General features: G+C 39.9%; 1 protein-coding gene across 1 annotated transcript in view; it reads right to left on the reverse strand.

Annotated features, from left to right (window-relative positions):
- Positions 1-10,398: 10,398 nt before the first annotated feature.
- Positions 10,399-17,039, reverse strand: part of LOC142664192 (heparan sulfate glucosamine 3-O-sulfotransferase 1-like) — a 92,113-nt gene continuing 85,472 nt past the window's right edge. The window contains exon 2 of the mRNA XM_075843233.1: positions 10,399-12,711. Within this exon, the coding sequence (XP_075699348.1) occupies positions 11,645-12,589 (945 nt within the window). The 5' untranslated portion in view covers positions 12,590-12,711 and the 3' untranslated portion in view covers positions 10,399-11,644. The remainder of the gene's footprint in view (positions 12,712-17,039) is intronic.

Below are 17,039 nucleotides of genomic sequence, written 5' to 3' on the forward strand. Positions count from 1 at the left end.
ATGTGGTATATTTGCTACAGTGTCCTTGTCCTTTGCAATCTGTTCTATGTAGGTGAAACTACATTAGATCTTCAACATAGGATTAATCAACATCGCTACACAATTCGGTGCAAACGCTTGGACCTACCGGTCTCTAAACATTTCATTGAAGCGAAACATTCTGAGAAATCATTGCGCTTTTGCGTAATAGACACAGTCCCCCCAATGAGACGAGGTGGAGATAGAACTCGTTTACGAAAGAACAAGGAACTAGAATGGATTTTTAGGTTGAATACTTTAAAACCTCATGGCCTAAATATTGAGTATACATTGGCAATATTACTTTCCAGTTTTGGATTTTGATTGCATATTCTAATCTGCATAGGATTGAAGTAACAATGTGTCTGTCTTCTTTTTTTGATCCTATAGACGATTGTTTATGCATGGTATATTAATACTTCTCTTTCTTTTCTTCTAGGCAAGAAATCCTTGTCTATGTACATGTATAAAAAAGCCTTTATATGAAATTAACATAATGTGAACCTACTCTATGGAGCTGCATACACGTCATGGTTGTCCTGAGAAAATGTTATTACACTTTTTTGTATATTTATGTCTATACAGGGAATTTTTCCTATAACATATTAATGTTGCCCCAAAAAAAATTCTCTTTTTTCTTTTTTTCTTTTCTTATTATATTTAAAAATACAAAAACAAAATATTAAGTAGCAGGTTATCTAAATGGATGCAATTGGGTGCCCCGTGTGGCGTTATGGTTGGTGATTTGGATTGAACCCCTAATCCCATCATCTGACACACATACAGTTTGGAGAGTGCTACTGCACATTTTCAAACTGTCGAGTGTCTTTTGTAGCTATATACATCTATAGAGGTTACATGAATCAAGAGCACTCTTTTGTATTCTTTCTTTATAACTCCTGGATAGATACAATACCTGTTGGAATATGATACATCTATGACACTGGCGCTTTGCCATTTTCTAAAATGGCCGAAAATGCAGCAATGTCCTAGGGGAATGATCTCTGTACTGAGTTACCTGCGTTGACATGCGCAGTACTTTCGGCTGGACGCCGTTTTTCAATGCTCGAGGCACTTTAACTGTGTTGGATCTCCATAGAGTAAGATGTTTCTTTTTAATTGTCAACATGTGTTTATATGTTTTTATGATTCACTAATTATGTATGAATTATGGCTGTGTAGCCCTTCTGTCACTTAGAATTTATGATTCTACCTAAATACGCTCTTTAAAGAATTTTGTGTATAGGGTATTATGTTTTTAAACTATCCCCGTTTTTTTCAAATATGTATTTTTGTACTTTATTCACTTTTATTACTATAATCATGTTATTACATTGTATCCTATATAAATCACATGACATACTTTGTTATCACTGCTTGAGAAAGGCCCATGCTAGGGCTGAAACGTTGCGCTGCTGATGGGTGAATAAACACAATTTTTCACTTGAAACTATAAACTAAGGAGTGCTGCCTTCCACTGGCGTAGCTATAGGGGTCGCAGCGGTCGCAATTGTGACCCGGCCCCGAAGCCCGGGGGGCCCACAGCCCCCCGCACGACATCAATAAAAAGTTACTATAGTAACTCGGGCCGCGGGCCCCTGTTACTATAGTAACAGACTGTACTTACCTTCCTGGTTCCGGATCGCAGCGGAGGTCCTGGCGTCAAGCGCTGTGCTATGCGCTATGCGCCGCACACAACATCGAGAGGACAGGACCTCCGCCGCGGCTGAAGAGGAAGGTAAGATTAGTAGCCCTGACTGCTAAAGCTGACTGGCGGGGTCCGACTACCGGGACCTGCCAATCAGCTGTTTTGAAGGGGCCGCAGCACTCGTACGAGAGCTGCTTCCCCTTCATTCTGGTCACACTGTGAATCGGTGTCGGCGATTCACAGTGCGAGCGAGTAAGTGAAATGAAGGGGAAGAAGCTCTCGTACGAGTGCTGCGGCCCCTTCAAAACAGCTGATTGGAGGGTCCCGGGAGACGGACCCCGACACATCAGCTATTGATGGCCTATCCTGAGGATAGGCCATCAATGTTTAGGGACTGGACAACCCCTTTAAGTCTACGATGTGGCAGGCTTAGAGGGCCCAGGAGACAGGATCACAGATAGTGTGATGCGGTCTGCTGGGCCCTGTATCTAAGCCAATCACATGGTAGGCTTAGATACAGGGCCCATGAGTGATCCTGTCTGATGGGCCCTGTATCTAAGCCTACCACACGGTAGGTTTAGATACAGGGCCCCAGCACACAGTAATCATATACTGTATAAGATTACTGTCTGCTGGACTCTGTATCTAAACCTACCATGTGGCAGGCTTAGATACAGGGTCCCACAGACAGTATCACACATGGGCCCTGTATGTAAGCCGTTAACACGTGTTACTTATCGTTTTTTTGTGTGTTTTCTTACAGGTTCGGTCGTTGGACTATGTCGAATTCCAGGACTACTTCGATGACGGCTTTTTTCTTTTATTATCAATAAAATGGTTAATGAGGGTTGTGCGTTTTTTTTTTTATTTCATTAAAAAAAAAATTCTATGTCTTTGCGTCTTTTTTTAAACTATATTACTACCGCCTTAGTAATGGCCGCCGGCTGATTGACAGCGTCCATTGCTAAGACGGGGCTTAGTGTTAGCCGGTGCAAAGGCCAACACTAACCCCCTTTATTACCCCGGTACCCACCGCCACCAGGGGTGCTGGGAAGAGCCGGGTACCATCCAGTACTTGACCATCTGTTGTGCACTCTTTTGCTCAGGCATTTCAGCAGTGTCCTAAATCGGAAAAGCTGGCTATGAGGTCACATGCCATGTTGAATGTTGTGAAACCTTCCACGGAAAAAAATAATACCATTAACTATACTTCCTACTGGCAAACTACTTCGGGAAGGAAATGTTTGCGACACAAAATGTTTAATTTCCCGTAAATTATGTAAAAAAAAAATGCCCCCAACCTATTGCCCTTGAACACATAGTAGTGCCAGCATCTGTAGCCCATATCAATGACAGCCACAGTGCCCCTTCTCTTACAGCGGTGGTCGTGATGGCATTGGTAGTTCAGTGTTGGCAGCAGGGATCTCTGTCCCTGCTGCCTGCACAGTATAGGCTGCATACTTACAAATACACGCTTAGACACTGTACTGCTGTGTACACACATGCTACTGTGCAGGCAGCAGGGACAAAATGCTCCCTGTCACTGAATAGCTGCTGAACCTGGGAAAAAGGCCTTTGAGCGTCCGGTAAGTCTCCCTTTTTTTGAGAGTCTCCTAGACATTCCAGGATTTACAGGCATTGGGAGCATTTTTTTCCCCTCCTACCCTTTTTCCTGTGGCTACACTGTCTTTACATTAAAAAAAAAATACGCCATGTATATGGGGCGGCAGGCTAATTACGTTATGGGAGCCACAATAATGGCTGGCTGCCACTCAAGAGCTAAAATCTTGTAAGTACAGAAATGTGGTCGACCCTAACCCCATACTTGTAATCCAGGCAACACCACCAAAACCAACCCTATAAGCTAGTCCTCACTGTTGTGTCCATAAAGAAGTGCAGACCAAATAGTAATAACATCAAAAACAAAGAACTACCCGAAGTGGAGTGCTCAATCTCCTATTGGCTCAGTTCACACTAGTGCATCTTTTCTATTAAGGAACGAAGCTTATGAATTGGATCTGACATCGGCTCCATGATTGTTTCAGTTATTTATCTATTTCTTCTGCACGTCATCCTATACTAGGAAGATCTCCATCACAAAGCAGTCCTGTTCCTTTTCAATGTGTCTTGTAGGCAGTGTCAGACTGGGGTTTCCTGGGCCAATCCGGTATGGAACACGTGCACATTCATTATTAACTTTGTCATAATCTTAGATTAATACGATTTTTTGGTGGATCAACCCGTAAGAAATAGACCCCCAGGTCTTCAACGTCAGCTCCAAATTGGGTGGTTTTCTGCTGGAAATTTGGAAATATTTATGTTAGAGCCTGGAACCACAGCAGGATCCTCCGGCAGGGTAAGTTCACACGTAGCGTTAATATTGTGAATTTTCCGCAACGGTTTTCATTGTGGAAAATCCGCAGCATAATACAGTAGCAGCAAAGCTTTTCAATGGGGTAAACCTGCAACACAAAAGCAGCGATTACGCAAATATAATTGACATGCTGCAGATTAAAAAAATCTCATCCACACGCTGTGTAATTGATGAGCGGAAAATAAGTTTTTGTGTTGCGGGTTTACCCTATTGAAAAACCTGCAACAATAGCCAGGTGTTGCGTTTTTTTTTTTTTTGAGGCAGAAAAGCAGCGATTCCCCTGCCTATAACACAACTCAGAACAAAAAAAAAATGGTATACTTACCGAGAATTCTGTATTTTTTTGTCCAGGCCGGCCTGCTGGGATGATATTTCATCCCATGTAACCGCTGCAGTGAAACACAGGCTGCAGCTGTCACATGGGATAACACGTCATCCCAGGAGGCCGGTCTGCAGATGGACGCGTCGCCTTGTCTACAAAAGTATGTAACCTTTTTTTTTTTATGTGCAGCTTTGCGCAGTGGACATTTTGGCCGAAAAACTGCACCACAATTTGGTGCGTTTTTTTATCTGGAATTCCCTGCGGCGCACAGGGCGGATACGCGGTGTGCTTTTACGCAGCCTATCCGTCCTGTGTGAATATACCCGTATTATGCTAGGCCAGCCCATCCTAGCCTAGCTTGTGGTAATCCAGGATGGTCTACCTGAATGTCAGCTTGTTGTTCTGTTGATAGTCAGGAGCATAATGTGTATGGCCACCCTGGGTATACAGTATATGGGGACCAGTTTTTCTGTGCAGCACATAGGACCCATTCATACAGTCAGGAAGTTGCCAGATTGTACTCATACATTGCATAACCTGAGAAGACCGGTTCTGAAGAGAAGGGCAGATGAAAAATGTAATGCAGTTACGGGACATAGAGCTTCTAGTTTTGCCCTGCTGGCAAAAATACTAGCAAATTAGTGTCTGAGTGGCGTTCGGCTTAAAATGAAAGAAGTCAGCAGACATGCACACCTATGCAGAACCGCAAACAGGCAGGAGTGCAGAGCCGCAATCAGGCAGGAGTGCAGAGCCGCAATCAGGCAGAAGCAGGAGTGCAGAGCCGCAATCAGGCAGAAGCAAGAGTGCAGAGCCACAATCAGACAGAAGCAGGAGTGCAGAGCCGCAATCAGACAGAAGCAGGAGTGCAGAGCCGCAATCAGACAGAAGCAGGAGGGCAGAGCCACAATCAGACAGAAGCAGGAGTGCAGAGCCGCAATCAGGTAGAAGTAGGAGTGCAGAGCCGCAATCAGACAGAAGCAGGAGGGCAGAGCCACAATCAGACAGAAGCAGGAGTGCAGAGCCACAATCAGGCAGAAGCAGGAGTGCAGAGCCGCAATCAGGCAGAAGCAGGAGGGTAGAGCCACAATCAGACAGAAGCAGGAGTGCAGAGCCACAATCAGACAGAAGCAGGAGTGCAGAGCCACAATCAGACAGAAGCAGGAGTGCAGAGCCACAATCAGGCAGAAGCAGGAGGGTAGAGCCACAATCAGACAGAAGCAGGAGTGCAGAGCCACAATCAGACAGAAGCAGGAGTGCAGAGCCACAATCAGACAGAAGCAGGAGTGCAGAGCCACAATCAGGCAGAGGCAGGAGGGTAGAGCCACAATCAGGCAGAAGCAGGAGGGTAGAGCCACAATAAGGCAGAGGCAGGAGGGTAGAGCCACAATCAGGCAGAAGCAGGAGGGCAGAACCACAATCAGGCAGAGGCAGGAGGGTAGAGCCACAATCAGGCAGAAGCAGGAGGGTAGAGCCACAATCAGGCAGAAGCAGGAGTGCAGAGCCGCAATGCAATCCATGCGTGTCATATATAGGTTGTGTATTAAATTGTTCAATATAGTTTATATCCATGTACTTGTGAGACTGAAAAATTGCATTTACCAGTAGACTGGCATTGTCTAAGACAAAAAGCAATGAGTATCGGGCACTACCAGTAGGAATCAGGAGATGGCAGTATTGCCTAATTAGGTAGCATTAAACCATTCAGAATAATTGTGATAATTATATACCGGGATTATACAGGAGCGGCTAACTGTATTTATATTTATAAGCAATTCCTTATCTTGTCAGAATTTAAACAAATAATATGCCCAAAAAAACCTTTTTAAATAGTAACTGCATTTGAGGTGCATAAACCTCCTTTTGCTTTGTTGCTTTATCACGGACTTACCTTTATGGTGATTGTAATCATTCTCCGCACGGGAAGGTCGTCACAGGTCCACCCCTATCATTTTTAGATCCTTACCTGGAAGGCCATTTTCATTAAAAGTAATATATTGAATAAGAAGTAGATGATTTGCACCAAAAATCCGCAACGAATCCACTATGTGTGTGGGTACCCTAAAATCTTACTCATATAGCGCAGATTTTATGCAGATAAAAACAGCAACGGAACCTAAAACAGAAGAAATGTATCCAGGAGAGGAGATGCTTTAAGGACTTAATTTATAGAATTCTGGTTTTGACTTTAAAAATGCATGCAAAATCTGCAGCAAATCTGCACTGTGTGAACAAGACTTAAATACCAGCTATTTAATTGTGAAGGAAATCCAGAAATATACTGTATGAACAGTAAGCGTAAAACCAGAAAATATATTTTAGCTTCTGTGTATTATTGCACAACTTCTAGAAGAATTATAGATTTTATTTAGAATCATTATCCCTACTGCCTTCATTTTAATAATTATATATAACAATACGGTATGTTTTATTAATACAAATCCCCCACTATTGGTACTTTTTATGGATTTATTTTTCTGGCACAAAAATATTGAGTAAGGAGCATGTAGAGAGAAGAGACATGAAAGGAGAGATTTCACCAGTGATTCTGGAGCAGAGTTTTAGCTTTGTTAGAAAGAAAAAAAACGCTTGAAATGAACAGAACAGATTTCCCTCCAAGCTGCATTGTAGACTGTGGATTGCTGTAATTATCTGTGTCAGTTTTCTATTAAAGCCATTACTCACAGCGCTGTATGAAAACCAAACAAGGGAGTACAAATAAGACGTAGCAGACAGAAGCAGCGGAACATCCATATCGACGCAAGAAGGACAAAGACCGATTTTTTTTTTAGAAATGTTCTTTTGTATTCAATTAAAGAGGAACCATTGCCTTGACTTATTTCATTATTGCATAAGGACGCTGTAGAACATAATTACACTGATTACAAACATTTTAATCTCAAGTCAATCATCAATATTTTCTTTAATGTTTCAATTTACAGGAGAAAGCAAAATGATTGAACAAGGTCCGTAAACCGCGCAGCGGGCTGTTTACGTGTAATGACGGGAAAGCTGTGCTTTATTCAGCTTCAAAAAGTCATCATCGTGGAAAGCCTTTAATTCTGTTTGCAAGAGGTGAGGATATAGAACAAGGAAAATACCGGTGATGTGTAGCAGGGTGGAGGCAGAGTCGCAGGAAGGTGCAAAAGAGGGAACAAAAGGTGACAGGTTTGCTGGGAAAAAAAAAAAAAAACATAGCAACTTTACACAATTTCAACCTTTGTTGGATATTTTAATTCAAAGCTTGAGAAAACAAAAATTTATACAACCTCATTTCCATTGCAAAGTACAAATGTGCGTTAATGATAAAAGCGACCAATACTGCACATGACACAAAGCTATACATATTTTTTTTTACAAAAACTGAGAATAACTAAAAGATTGAGGTTGATGATTAATTGAAGACTGATCCTTAGGACAGGCTGTAAATGTTTGGTGGGGATATGACCCCTAGTACTCCCATCGATCAGCAGAATGGAGGGGCTGTGGCGTTAGAGAGTGCCATTGGTGCCCTCATTGTATATTCCGGCACAGCACTCATACGTATGTGCAGCTGTGCCCGGTACTGCAGCTTAACATCATACGCACGATGGGCAGGGGTCGTGAAGGTAAGTGACCCCACTGATCACACATGGATTGCCTATCATAAGAATAGACCATCAATGTTTTAAACCAATAAAACCCATTTTAAAAAGAAAAGTTTAATTTTGACTACCTTTTATACTGAACTGCACGGATATTTAGATAACTGATCACTTTTTAAATCATTTTTTATTTGGAAAAAAAGGTACCAAAAAAGATGTTTTACAGGACAATACATTGTAGGATTGGTTGTTGTGACTAATGATAGCAACAGACCAAACAATAGACCTGCCAAACTCCAGTGAAAGTCTGAGTTATTTTTACCGTTTTGTAGCCATGTATTTGTAGAACAGAGTTGTTAGTGTTATACATGAAAAACGAAGCTTTAACGTGCTCATAATGGTTCTAGCTCTTTTAGTTAGCAAAGTACTACACTTGTTAAAGTAGCAGTCTTTTCTTCCTACTGAAATGGAGGACAGAAAGTAGCATCCATAAACCAGCCATTTTGGAGGCAATGGAGAACGATTTTTGGTCACCCAGTCACCAACCATGAATACAAGTATAAACAAACACTTCCTTGCTTCCTTTCCTTCTCCACCTCTCATTGTCTGACAGTCTTGTGTATCTTACTCTCATTGTTTTGATGCTATAGCTATTGTGCTTACTTGGATTGGTACACAAGAAGAAAGTACTCCTACACTAAAGGTCCGATTACACGGCTTGATATGAGATGTATGTATGTATGTATGTATGTATGTATGTATGTATGGAGGAGCGACGAGTATCAAAACAGCTCGTTTATGGGCGCTCACTTTCTCCTTTCACAATACGGGGACGGACGATTGTTACCACGATAGTTTGTCCCTATATATTTCCATTATGTACAGCTCTCTGTTTACGATAATATTTATTGCTGCATAAATGAGACGTTCAGCCAATTTATATTAACGCTTATTTTCCCAATCATTGGCCCGTATAACAAAAATATGACAGCCCACATGAACCTTGATAGCCAAGTATGCAAACTCCACCTTTCAGGGTTTCCATCGTTTTCAATGGAAGGAGTCAGGCAGAAATGAACTATGGTAAGACAAGAAATTCATACATTCAAATATAATGTTTTAATAGTGCAATCTGAGGTACATCTCGAAGTGACATTTTGAACCAATGACTAGATATCTCCTTTAAATATGTAAAAGTTTTGAATACATTTTAAGCTTTAAGATTGCACATTTGTTTTGTGTTATGAAGGGATCCTTATTGTGCAGAAACAAGCAAGGACACATACACATGACCATATTACTGCATGGGGCCTTTAATGTACCTCAGTATACCTCTGATTTCATATGGTGGGATATAGAGGATTGGACAGAAAGAAAAAAATAAATTAATTGTGGCATGATCCATCGGATGCCGTATGCACAGAGCTATTCTCCCCTAGAAGCATTACGAATGTAGAAGTGCGGTATGGCAGCACACAGAATCCGTACAGCTCCGTACTAGGGATCGAAGACTGGTCTTACAGATAAAAATGTTGAGTACCTGAATCTTTAAACTTGTAGTACGTTCTGTTTGGTTATGATCATATGTATAAATACATCATGTACACCACAAAGCAATATGCACAGAGCCTGTATAGCGGTACACAGAATCTTTTTGGTTTTCTATGACGGAGCAGTAGGCACTGTATGTATGTACCATCATATAATACCTCTGTGAGGCACTGTATTCGCCCTAGTAACCAAGCTTCTAGAGGAGAATACTTATGTGATATGGCATGTGATGGAACACGCCACCATTTTTTTCTTACAGATATTGTAAAAGGCACCCATGAGAAAGATTCCGGCCATGTACAAATCTGGATAAAAAGAGTTTATTTTGCAAAAGACAAGTACGCTACCATTAAAAGATCTTGAGTGCGGATTGAAATATATCTCATTTAAAATCAATAAAATGAAAATGCGAACTATAAAATGTAATTGACATCATGAAACTATCATCCTAAACCAGAGATTACTCTTGTCTTGTTTCATTTCATTTAAATAGATAAATAGAGACTAAAGATAGACCGTATTTTTCGGACTCCACTCCATGATGTGCCGGGAACGTCATGGGTTGGGAAGGGGTTAAGTAATGATGCCGGGTCCCTTGACTGCGGACTATAAGATGCAGGGACTTTTTAGCAAGAATTATTCTTGCTAAAAACTGCGTCTTATAGTCCAAAAAATAAAAAAATATATATTTACTTAAAGGGTAACTAAACTTTTAAAAACAACTTTTGATATGTCATAGTGACAGGTCAGAAGTTTTGATTGGTGAGGGACCGAGCACGGAGACCCCCACAATCGCTAAAACGAAGCAGGAGAAGTGCTTTAGTGAGCGCTGTGCCGCTTTGTTTCTGATCGGCTTTCCTCAGAAAGCCGAGCAAGCGGTGTACGGGCTCAGACTTTCTATTGAGCCCGTACACCGCTCTGAGGAAAGTGATGCTTCGTTTTAGCAATTGGTGGGGGTCTCAGTGCTTGGACCCCCACTGATCAAAACTTCTGACCTGTCACTATGACATGTCAAAAGTTTTTTAAAAGTTTAGTTACCCTTTAAGGATTGCACATCATTAGGTGTTAGTGCATTGGCAGCAAGTTACCAGCTGGCTTTTAGATTGAATGTTGGAGAATTTCCAATACATGCCATAGGTTATGGTTAAAATCATACAGCCCATATGCATATTCACGTGTACATGGGAAACATTTATGATTTTTAAAGTATGGGCTTAGTGCTACAACATTCAATGTTGTCTAATTTTCCTATTGGAGACTCCTAGTATGATCCCTAACACATTATACAGGTTGCCAACTTTAGACTCCTAGTATTCAGCGGTTATCTGTGAGGGAACCCAGCAGAAAGTGTTCACTTTCTCTGCAGTGCCACCACAGGAGAAATTAAGCATTACACAATTACTCAATGCTGACTGTACAATAAACGGACAAACTAGGTCCTCCAGAGCGAGAGACACTGTGTAATCACTCTCGACTCTGGCTATGTGGGTCCTAAATGGAGAACGTCCCTCTGTTAACTCTAATATCCTAATACAGTATTTGAAAATTGATTTTCTAAATCAGATAACCCTTTAAGTCTGCAAGTTTTACTTGTGTTACAAAAGTAACAGATATAATTATTCAAAATAATATACCAAAGTGCTTCTATTCCATAAGACCTGTATCAAGAGGTTTTGATAAAAATTAAAACAAAACCAAAAATTGTAAAGACCATTATATAATTATACAAAATTAGTTACTTTACCATTTAAACACATTATATGAAACATTTTTTTATTATTATTACCATAGCAAAGATTAGTTATTTATCAAAGTTTTGCAAACAATTTTTACTGCACAAGGCCTATATAGGTATCTACACACATATAGAAACAAAAAGATTGGCCAATCAGAATAATGCATTTATAGATATCTATGTACAACACGGAAAAATAAATCACTTAGGGTTCCATATTTGCTGTAAACACAATGATATCCAATGTACTTTTCTGCATTGTGGCCTTATTGATTACAAAGAACTTGGGGTTACTTTTCATACCATTAAGTTTTTTCTCATTAGCTCCAAAAAATGTTTTAAAAAGTATTGTTGGTGTAGATATTCACAGTTTAGCATTTTCTCAAGTTTCTTTGTCTTAACATAATACATCGTGTTAGTGCCAGTCAAAAGACTGATCGACCATTTGGTAGAACCTGTGATTGTGTTCTCTGAAGTAAGAGTAAAGTTGCTCCAGGACGGTTTCATTTACTACAGGGTGGGGACGTCCCTTGGACTCATGTAAACACCTCTCTTTCCCATCACTTCGAATGCAGTAGAATCCCTTTGTTTGGTTAAAGTAAAAATTTGAAGCCAAAATTCGAGAAGGGAGATTGAGGAACCTTTCTACCTTTTGCAGTTCGGTCAAAGGTGTTTTTATTAAAGTATTACCATCCACTATATGAATCTGATTCAAATGAAAGTATTTCAGCCATCTCTCCATATGCACGTCATACAAGCTCCTTTGGATTGCCTTATATTTGGTATTAAGTGCACCATTTTTAATCACTATGCCCTCAAAGGGTTGTACTGGCTTGTGATTTTCAAGTCGGTTGTAGTATACCTGGGTATAATCTGATATGACCCTCTCTGTTGGATCTCTCAGAATAAGAAGTAATTTAATTGAGCTGTTCATACTATGAATCCTTTCCGGTGCCTGCAGAGATGTGAAATAGCCTGGCGTTTTCTCAATAGTAATTTGATTTTCAAATGAGTATGGCATAAGACTCCGGTACCACTCGATCCCTTTGATGTAATTTTCATCCCAGTCAAAAAAATGTACTTCAGTTGCTGCTACTGCAATGTTGGGGTGAATGTCTAACATCTCTAGCAAAGCTCTGGTCCCACCTTTCCGTACGCCAATAATGATAGTCTGCGGTGTTTGACGAATTGTACCTGGAGGTGGAGTAGTGAATGAGAATTGTTCACTCGTGTTATTGATTTCCCCCACTCCCATCTGAAGAGCCTCTGGAAGGGAAGTATTTGTAAGAAGTGGGTAGTCAAAAGGAGCTGCCTGACACTGGGTCAGTAGGAGGAACACGGAGACAAAATATACGGCCATGTAGAGAGAAAGAGAGGTCAGTTCCAGGAGATGTAAAGTTTGACTGGTGTACTCATGCACGCTACTGACTTTGAAATGCGAGAAGTAAATAGGGGGGAACTGCAAAGAGTGTCCAGATACATCTGTTGAAATACAAAAAATACATATAGATTAGAACAGAACATTAATGTGCCTTATCATATACAAAATCAACCAGTATTCAAACAAATCTCTGTACAAGTTTAATGCAATGCATTACATATACTCTTGATATGCATCAGGGGCTCTTTCGCATCATTTTATTGTTAAAGTATTAAACTGAAGTGGTTCTTGAACATTACAATTTCTTATCATATATCTCATCTATAGAGCCACAAAAATAAGTTAACACTAGTCACGACTAACAGGAGCAAATGCAAGTCCACATAGATATTTATATTCTGTACTTTCTATGGAACGTAATGGTCAATTTTTGTTGTTGACACATACACAATGAGAACAAGTCAGGAAACTAGTGAAAAACTAATACCGTCATTTTTCTCATGAAACGCAAGCAAACCCAGAACCCTTTGAATACAATATATACAGCATTTGTGGACAATAGGACCATGAAAAGTCAAAATGACCACTTGTATGCATTTCATGGACAGGATTGGATACATACAGTTAAACATTTGAACCTATTCAAATGGTTTTACCTACAAAGAACATTAACCCAGATCTGACCCCTGAATCAGATCGACCCATCAAGACTCTCTGATGGGCCCAGGCTCTGACTCAATACTGGGGCTCTGCCATAACAATCCATAAGATTTAACAGCATATAACCTCATCTGAAAATAAAAAAAGTGAAGCTTTAATGGGATTAATCCCTATGTCATTTTTAGGCACCCCTCACAGATGTCCAGCAATCCGTCAGTTTCCTTCAAGCGATTTTGTACTACATAGGAGGGATCCGATAGACAAATTTGTTCCCATAATTTGGTGTATGGTGGCATCAGTTGTCATGCCGGTTGTCTCCCTACACTGGATAGAAAAATGCAGCATTTTTCTGTCGGGCAAAAGACGCCGAACTGGTGCACAAAAATTGAATCAGTTGTGTCCAGCTCAGGCATTAAACCGGCAAAATACAAATGATTTAGGTGAACCCAGCATTAATGGTATGGCTTGTGTGCAGAAACCATGTAATTTATGATACAACAAAAAAAAAAAAAGTTAAAAAAAAAGTCCATTTAGTTCAAACTTTAATCCTTACATGCCCAAGCTGGCATGCAAGAACCAGACAGAATGGCCATGTGAATTTGTAAGAAGTCTAGTTTGACATTATGCCAGTTCTCCACACATTTCATTGGCTTCCAATAAAATGGAAAATTGTATTTAAGATTGGCCTTCAAACCTTTAAAACAATCATTAACCTGCGCGCCACTCATATCTCAATTTATCTATATCTCTATACCATACACCTCTACCAGTCCCCTCTGTTCCTCTGACAAAAAAAACCTTGATGTTCCCAGAATCTACCTAGATCTTATGGTGTTTGACACTTCTCACACTGTGGAACACACCCCCCCCCCACCTCAGTATGTTGGACTCCATCCAGGGACATTTTATATATATATATATATATATATATATATATATTAAAAAAATACGGAAGACATTAGTTAATGCGGGCTTATGGGAATCATAAGAAACTGCCTTTGGACTGTGATTTTCCCTAGTTGGGCCTTTGATTCCAAGTGAAGAAAAGCGCTAAACAAATAATTGTACCAATTTGTCACATCTCTTAATTTGACCACCTACATCTCTTATTCCGGAGGATCCAGCGCGTCTATACATTGCAAGGAAAGCCCCTTAATTTCAATCAAAACTGGGTCATGCTTAATTTCCTTTGTTTGGGGAGTTAAACAATTGCTGCCAGGTTACCGTTCAAATTACAGTGGATTTATGAGGGTGGCCGCCACAGGATCAGCTTATTGTCGGGGAACCCTTCTGAAAAGAAAGGATTATCAAAAGAGGACAACCTCTCTTTATACCTAATACAACCTAAGATGACAAAATCAAATCAATGTCTACTTAACTAGTTTTCCAAAATGAGTGGCATAGGAAAATCAGTACTCTAAAAAGTGTTCTCCATAGTTTCAGGGATTATCTTTATCATAATTTAGTCTCACTTTAATAAAATGTAGTATGGGTTTATGACAATAATTCAGATTTTGGTTCTCCGAGAATGAAGGTTTTCAAGTCCTCAGAGGATTGCTGACCACCATGTACATTCCCATGGGATGCCACAGTCAGACAAATGTTAATTACGTAAATGAGACTGCTGGCCGGATCCTAATTACTTTGTAGAATTGAATTAATTGGCAACTGTTAAAAGGAAAAAAAAAATAAAAAAAAAAAAAAAAATATATATATATATATATATATATATATATATATATATATATATAAATAAATAAATGATAAAATAAGACATTTCTCTATTCCAAAATTTTTATGGATTACCATAATTTGGGCAGATGTGTTGTATTAATGAGCAGCTGGCAATTAGATTGCTTATATGAAATCCTTTAGTCAAGATTTTTCCCAGTCAAAGCTGAATGTGGTCGTCACAAGGCAAGAGATAATATGGCAAAGTGTTGAACGGGGTGTAACTATAAGGTGTGCTGAGGTTGTGTTTGCCCAATGATCCCTCTGCTTCAAATCAGATCAGTACTATACATTATAGTCGGGAGGCCCTGTTACATATTTTGCATCCGGGCAAATCATGAACAAAATTTCCAATGACCGAATTTATGGCTAAAAACTTTATAACAGAGTAAAACACAATCAGCAGTGCAAGGGTTTAATTTCTTCTTTGGTAGTTTGGCCACTATAATCTTGTTTTATTCAGAAAGAGTCGGCCATCACCTGTCAAACCCTCTTACTTTTAAGAAGGAAACCGTCTATTTTTTACTTCACCTTAAATTGTTTTCAACTTCACTGCCTGTCAATCAAAAAGATGAACCTTGAGACAACAGCTATTTGAGATGCAGAAACAAAGATTCAGCACACACACACTACTACATTGTCACTCGTACTAAAAGATTTGTTTCTAAAACTTTTCTCTTGTTATTTTTCAACTTTTTCAACTAAAAAAAAAACCCCAATGCACTTAAAAGGCTATGTCCACCATTGAATACCATTTTACGGTTATATCAAATATAAAAAGTATGTAAAGCTGAGATACAATGTATTTACAATATTAAACTTTTTTGTACTGATCCTTCGTTGCCGTTATTGTCATGCAGTGTCCTTCTGTTCGCCATTGGAAACAGTCAACAAGGTCATTATCAGACAGATCCCTACCAGCCTAGATGATCTCGTAACTGATTCTTCTACACCAGGTTACTGCACAATACCTGGTGTAAAGATTGGACTTCCCAGATTGCAAATCATTAAAATTAAGTTCTGTGCAGACCTTAAGCGAGTAAGGAATGGTGGAAGTTGTCAACTCTGAAGCCAGTAGAATTGTGCATGCAGCTCTGGAATGTAATTTATGGCATAATTGAGGATCGGTACAAGACGAGTAATGAAGTGTATTTACAAGATTACTCAACTTTTTATGTAGATTAGATTTCTATGTAAACTGTTAAAAGGTCTCTGAAGGTGGACATACCTATATCCGGTTGTCACACACAAATTCTTGGCTTATTGAAATGTAACAAAAAGTAGTGGTGTTAACCGCTATCAACCAAGAAATATGATGAAGCACATCCAGCAAGGGTTAATATACCATAGAGGCAGAGTGTGTGGCTGCTATGGGGCTCCTGGAGTGAGAGGGCCTAGTCCTGGTTGGTCCAGTCCCTTTTTCTATTGGGTGGCGAGAACTTGTGCAGGAAGACCCTCTACAGAGGAAGCGCATAGTTAGGTTCGGAAATCGTTCAAGGGATCGTAGGAAGCGTGTGGAAGGGGAAAAAAACACAACAAAAAACCTCCAGGCCATTCTCTCCTAAATAATGGGAGGGGGGGGGGGCCTCTTTCTTTTATGTATGCCACTGAAGTCCAGTAAATATTTTACGGATGAAAAATAAACTTTGCGGTGAACAGAATATTCTGATTAGAGATGAGCAAATAGTTTCTGTACAAATAGAGATCGGTCTGAATTTGCCCAATTTTTTGGATTCAGCAAATTCAAAAACTTTTATGGTTTATGGCACCCAAATTGACTAAAATGGCAGTCAGCAAGCGCCGACTACCATTTTACAGATTAGAAAAAGGCTCACATGGCCTCGGGTAACCTTCCCAAGATGCATTGCGGTTGTCCCTCCCGCTACACATATATGTTGGTATCACTTTCACATTACATGCTGCCTTGGCAATAGAGTTGAAAGGGGTTGGAATTAGCTTGGATAAAGTCCTAAAAGACATCAGAGAGCCAGACACGAGTTTTTAGGGCAAACACGGCACTTGCGATGTGAAGCAAATT

This window comes from Rhinoderma darwinii, chromosome 11 (assembly GCF_050947455.1).
Source record: "Rhinoderma darwinii isolate aRhiDar2 chromosome 11, aRhiDar2.hap1, whole genome shotgun sequence".
Classification (NCBI taxonomy): domain Eukaryota; kingdom Metazoa; phylum Chordata; class Amphibia; order Anura; family Rhinodermatidae; genus Rhinoderma; species Rhinoderma darwinii.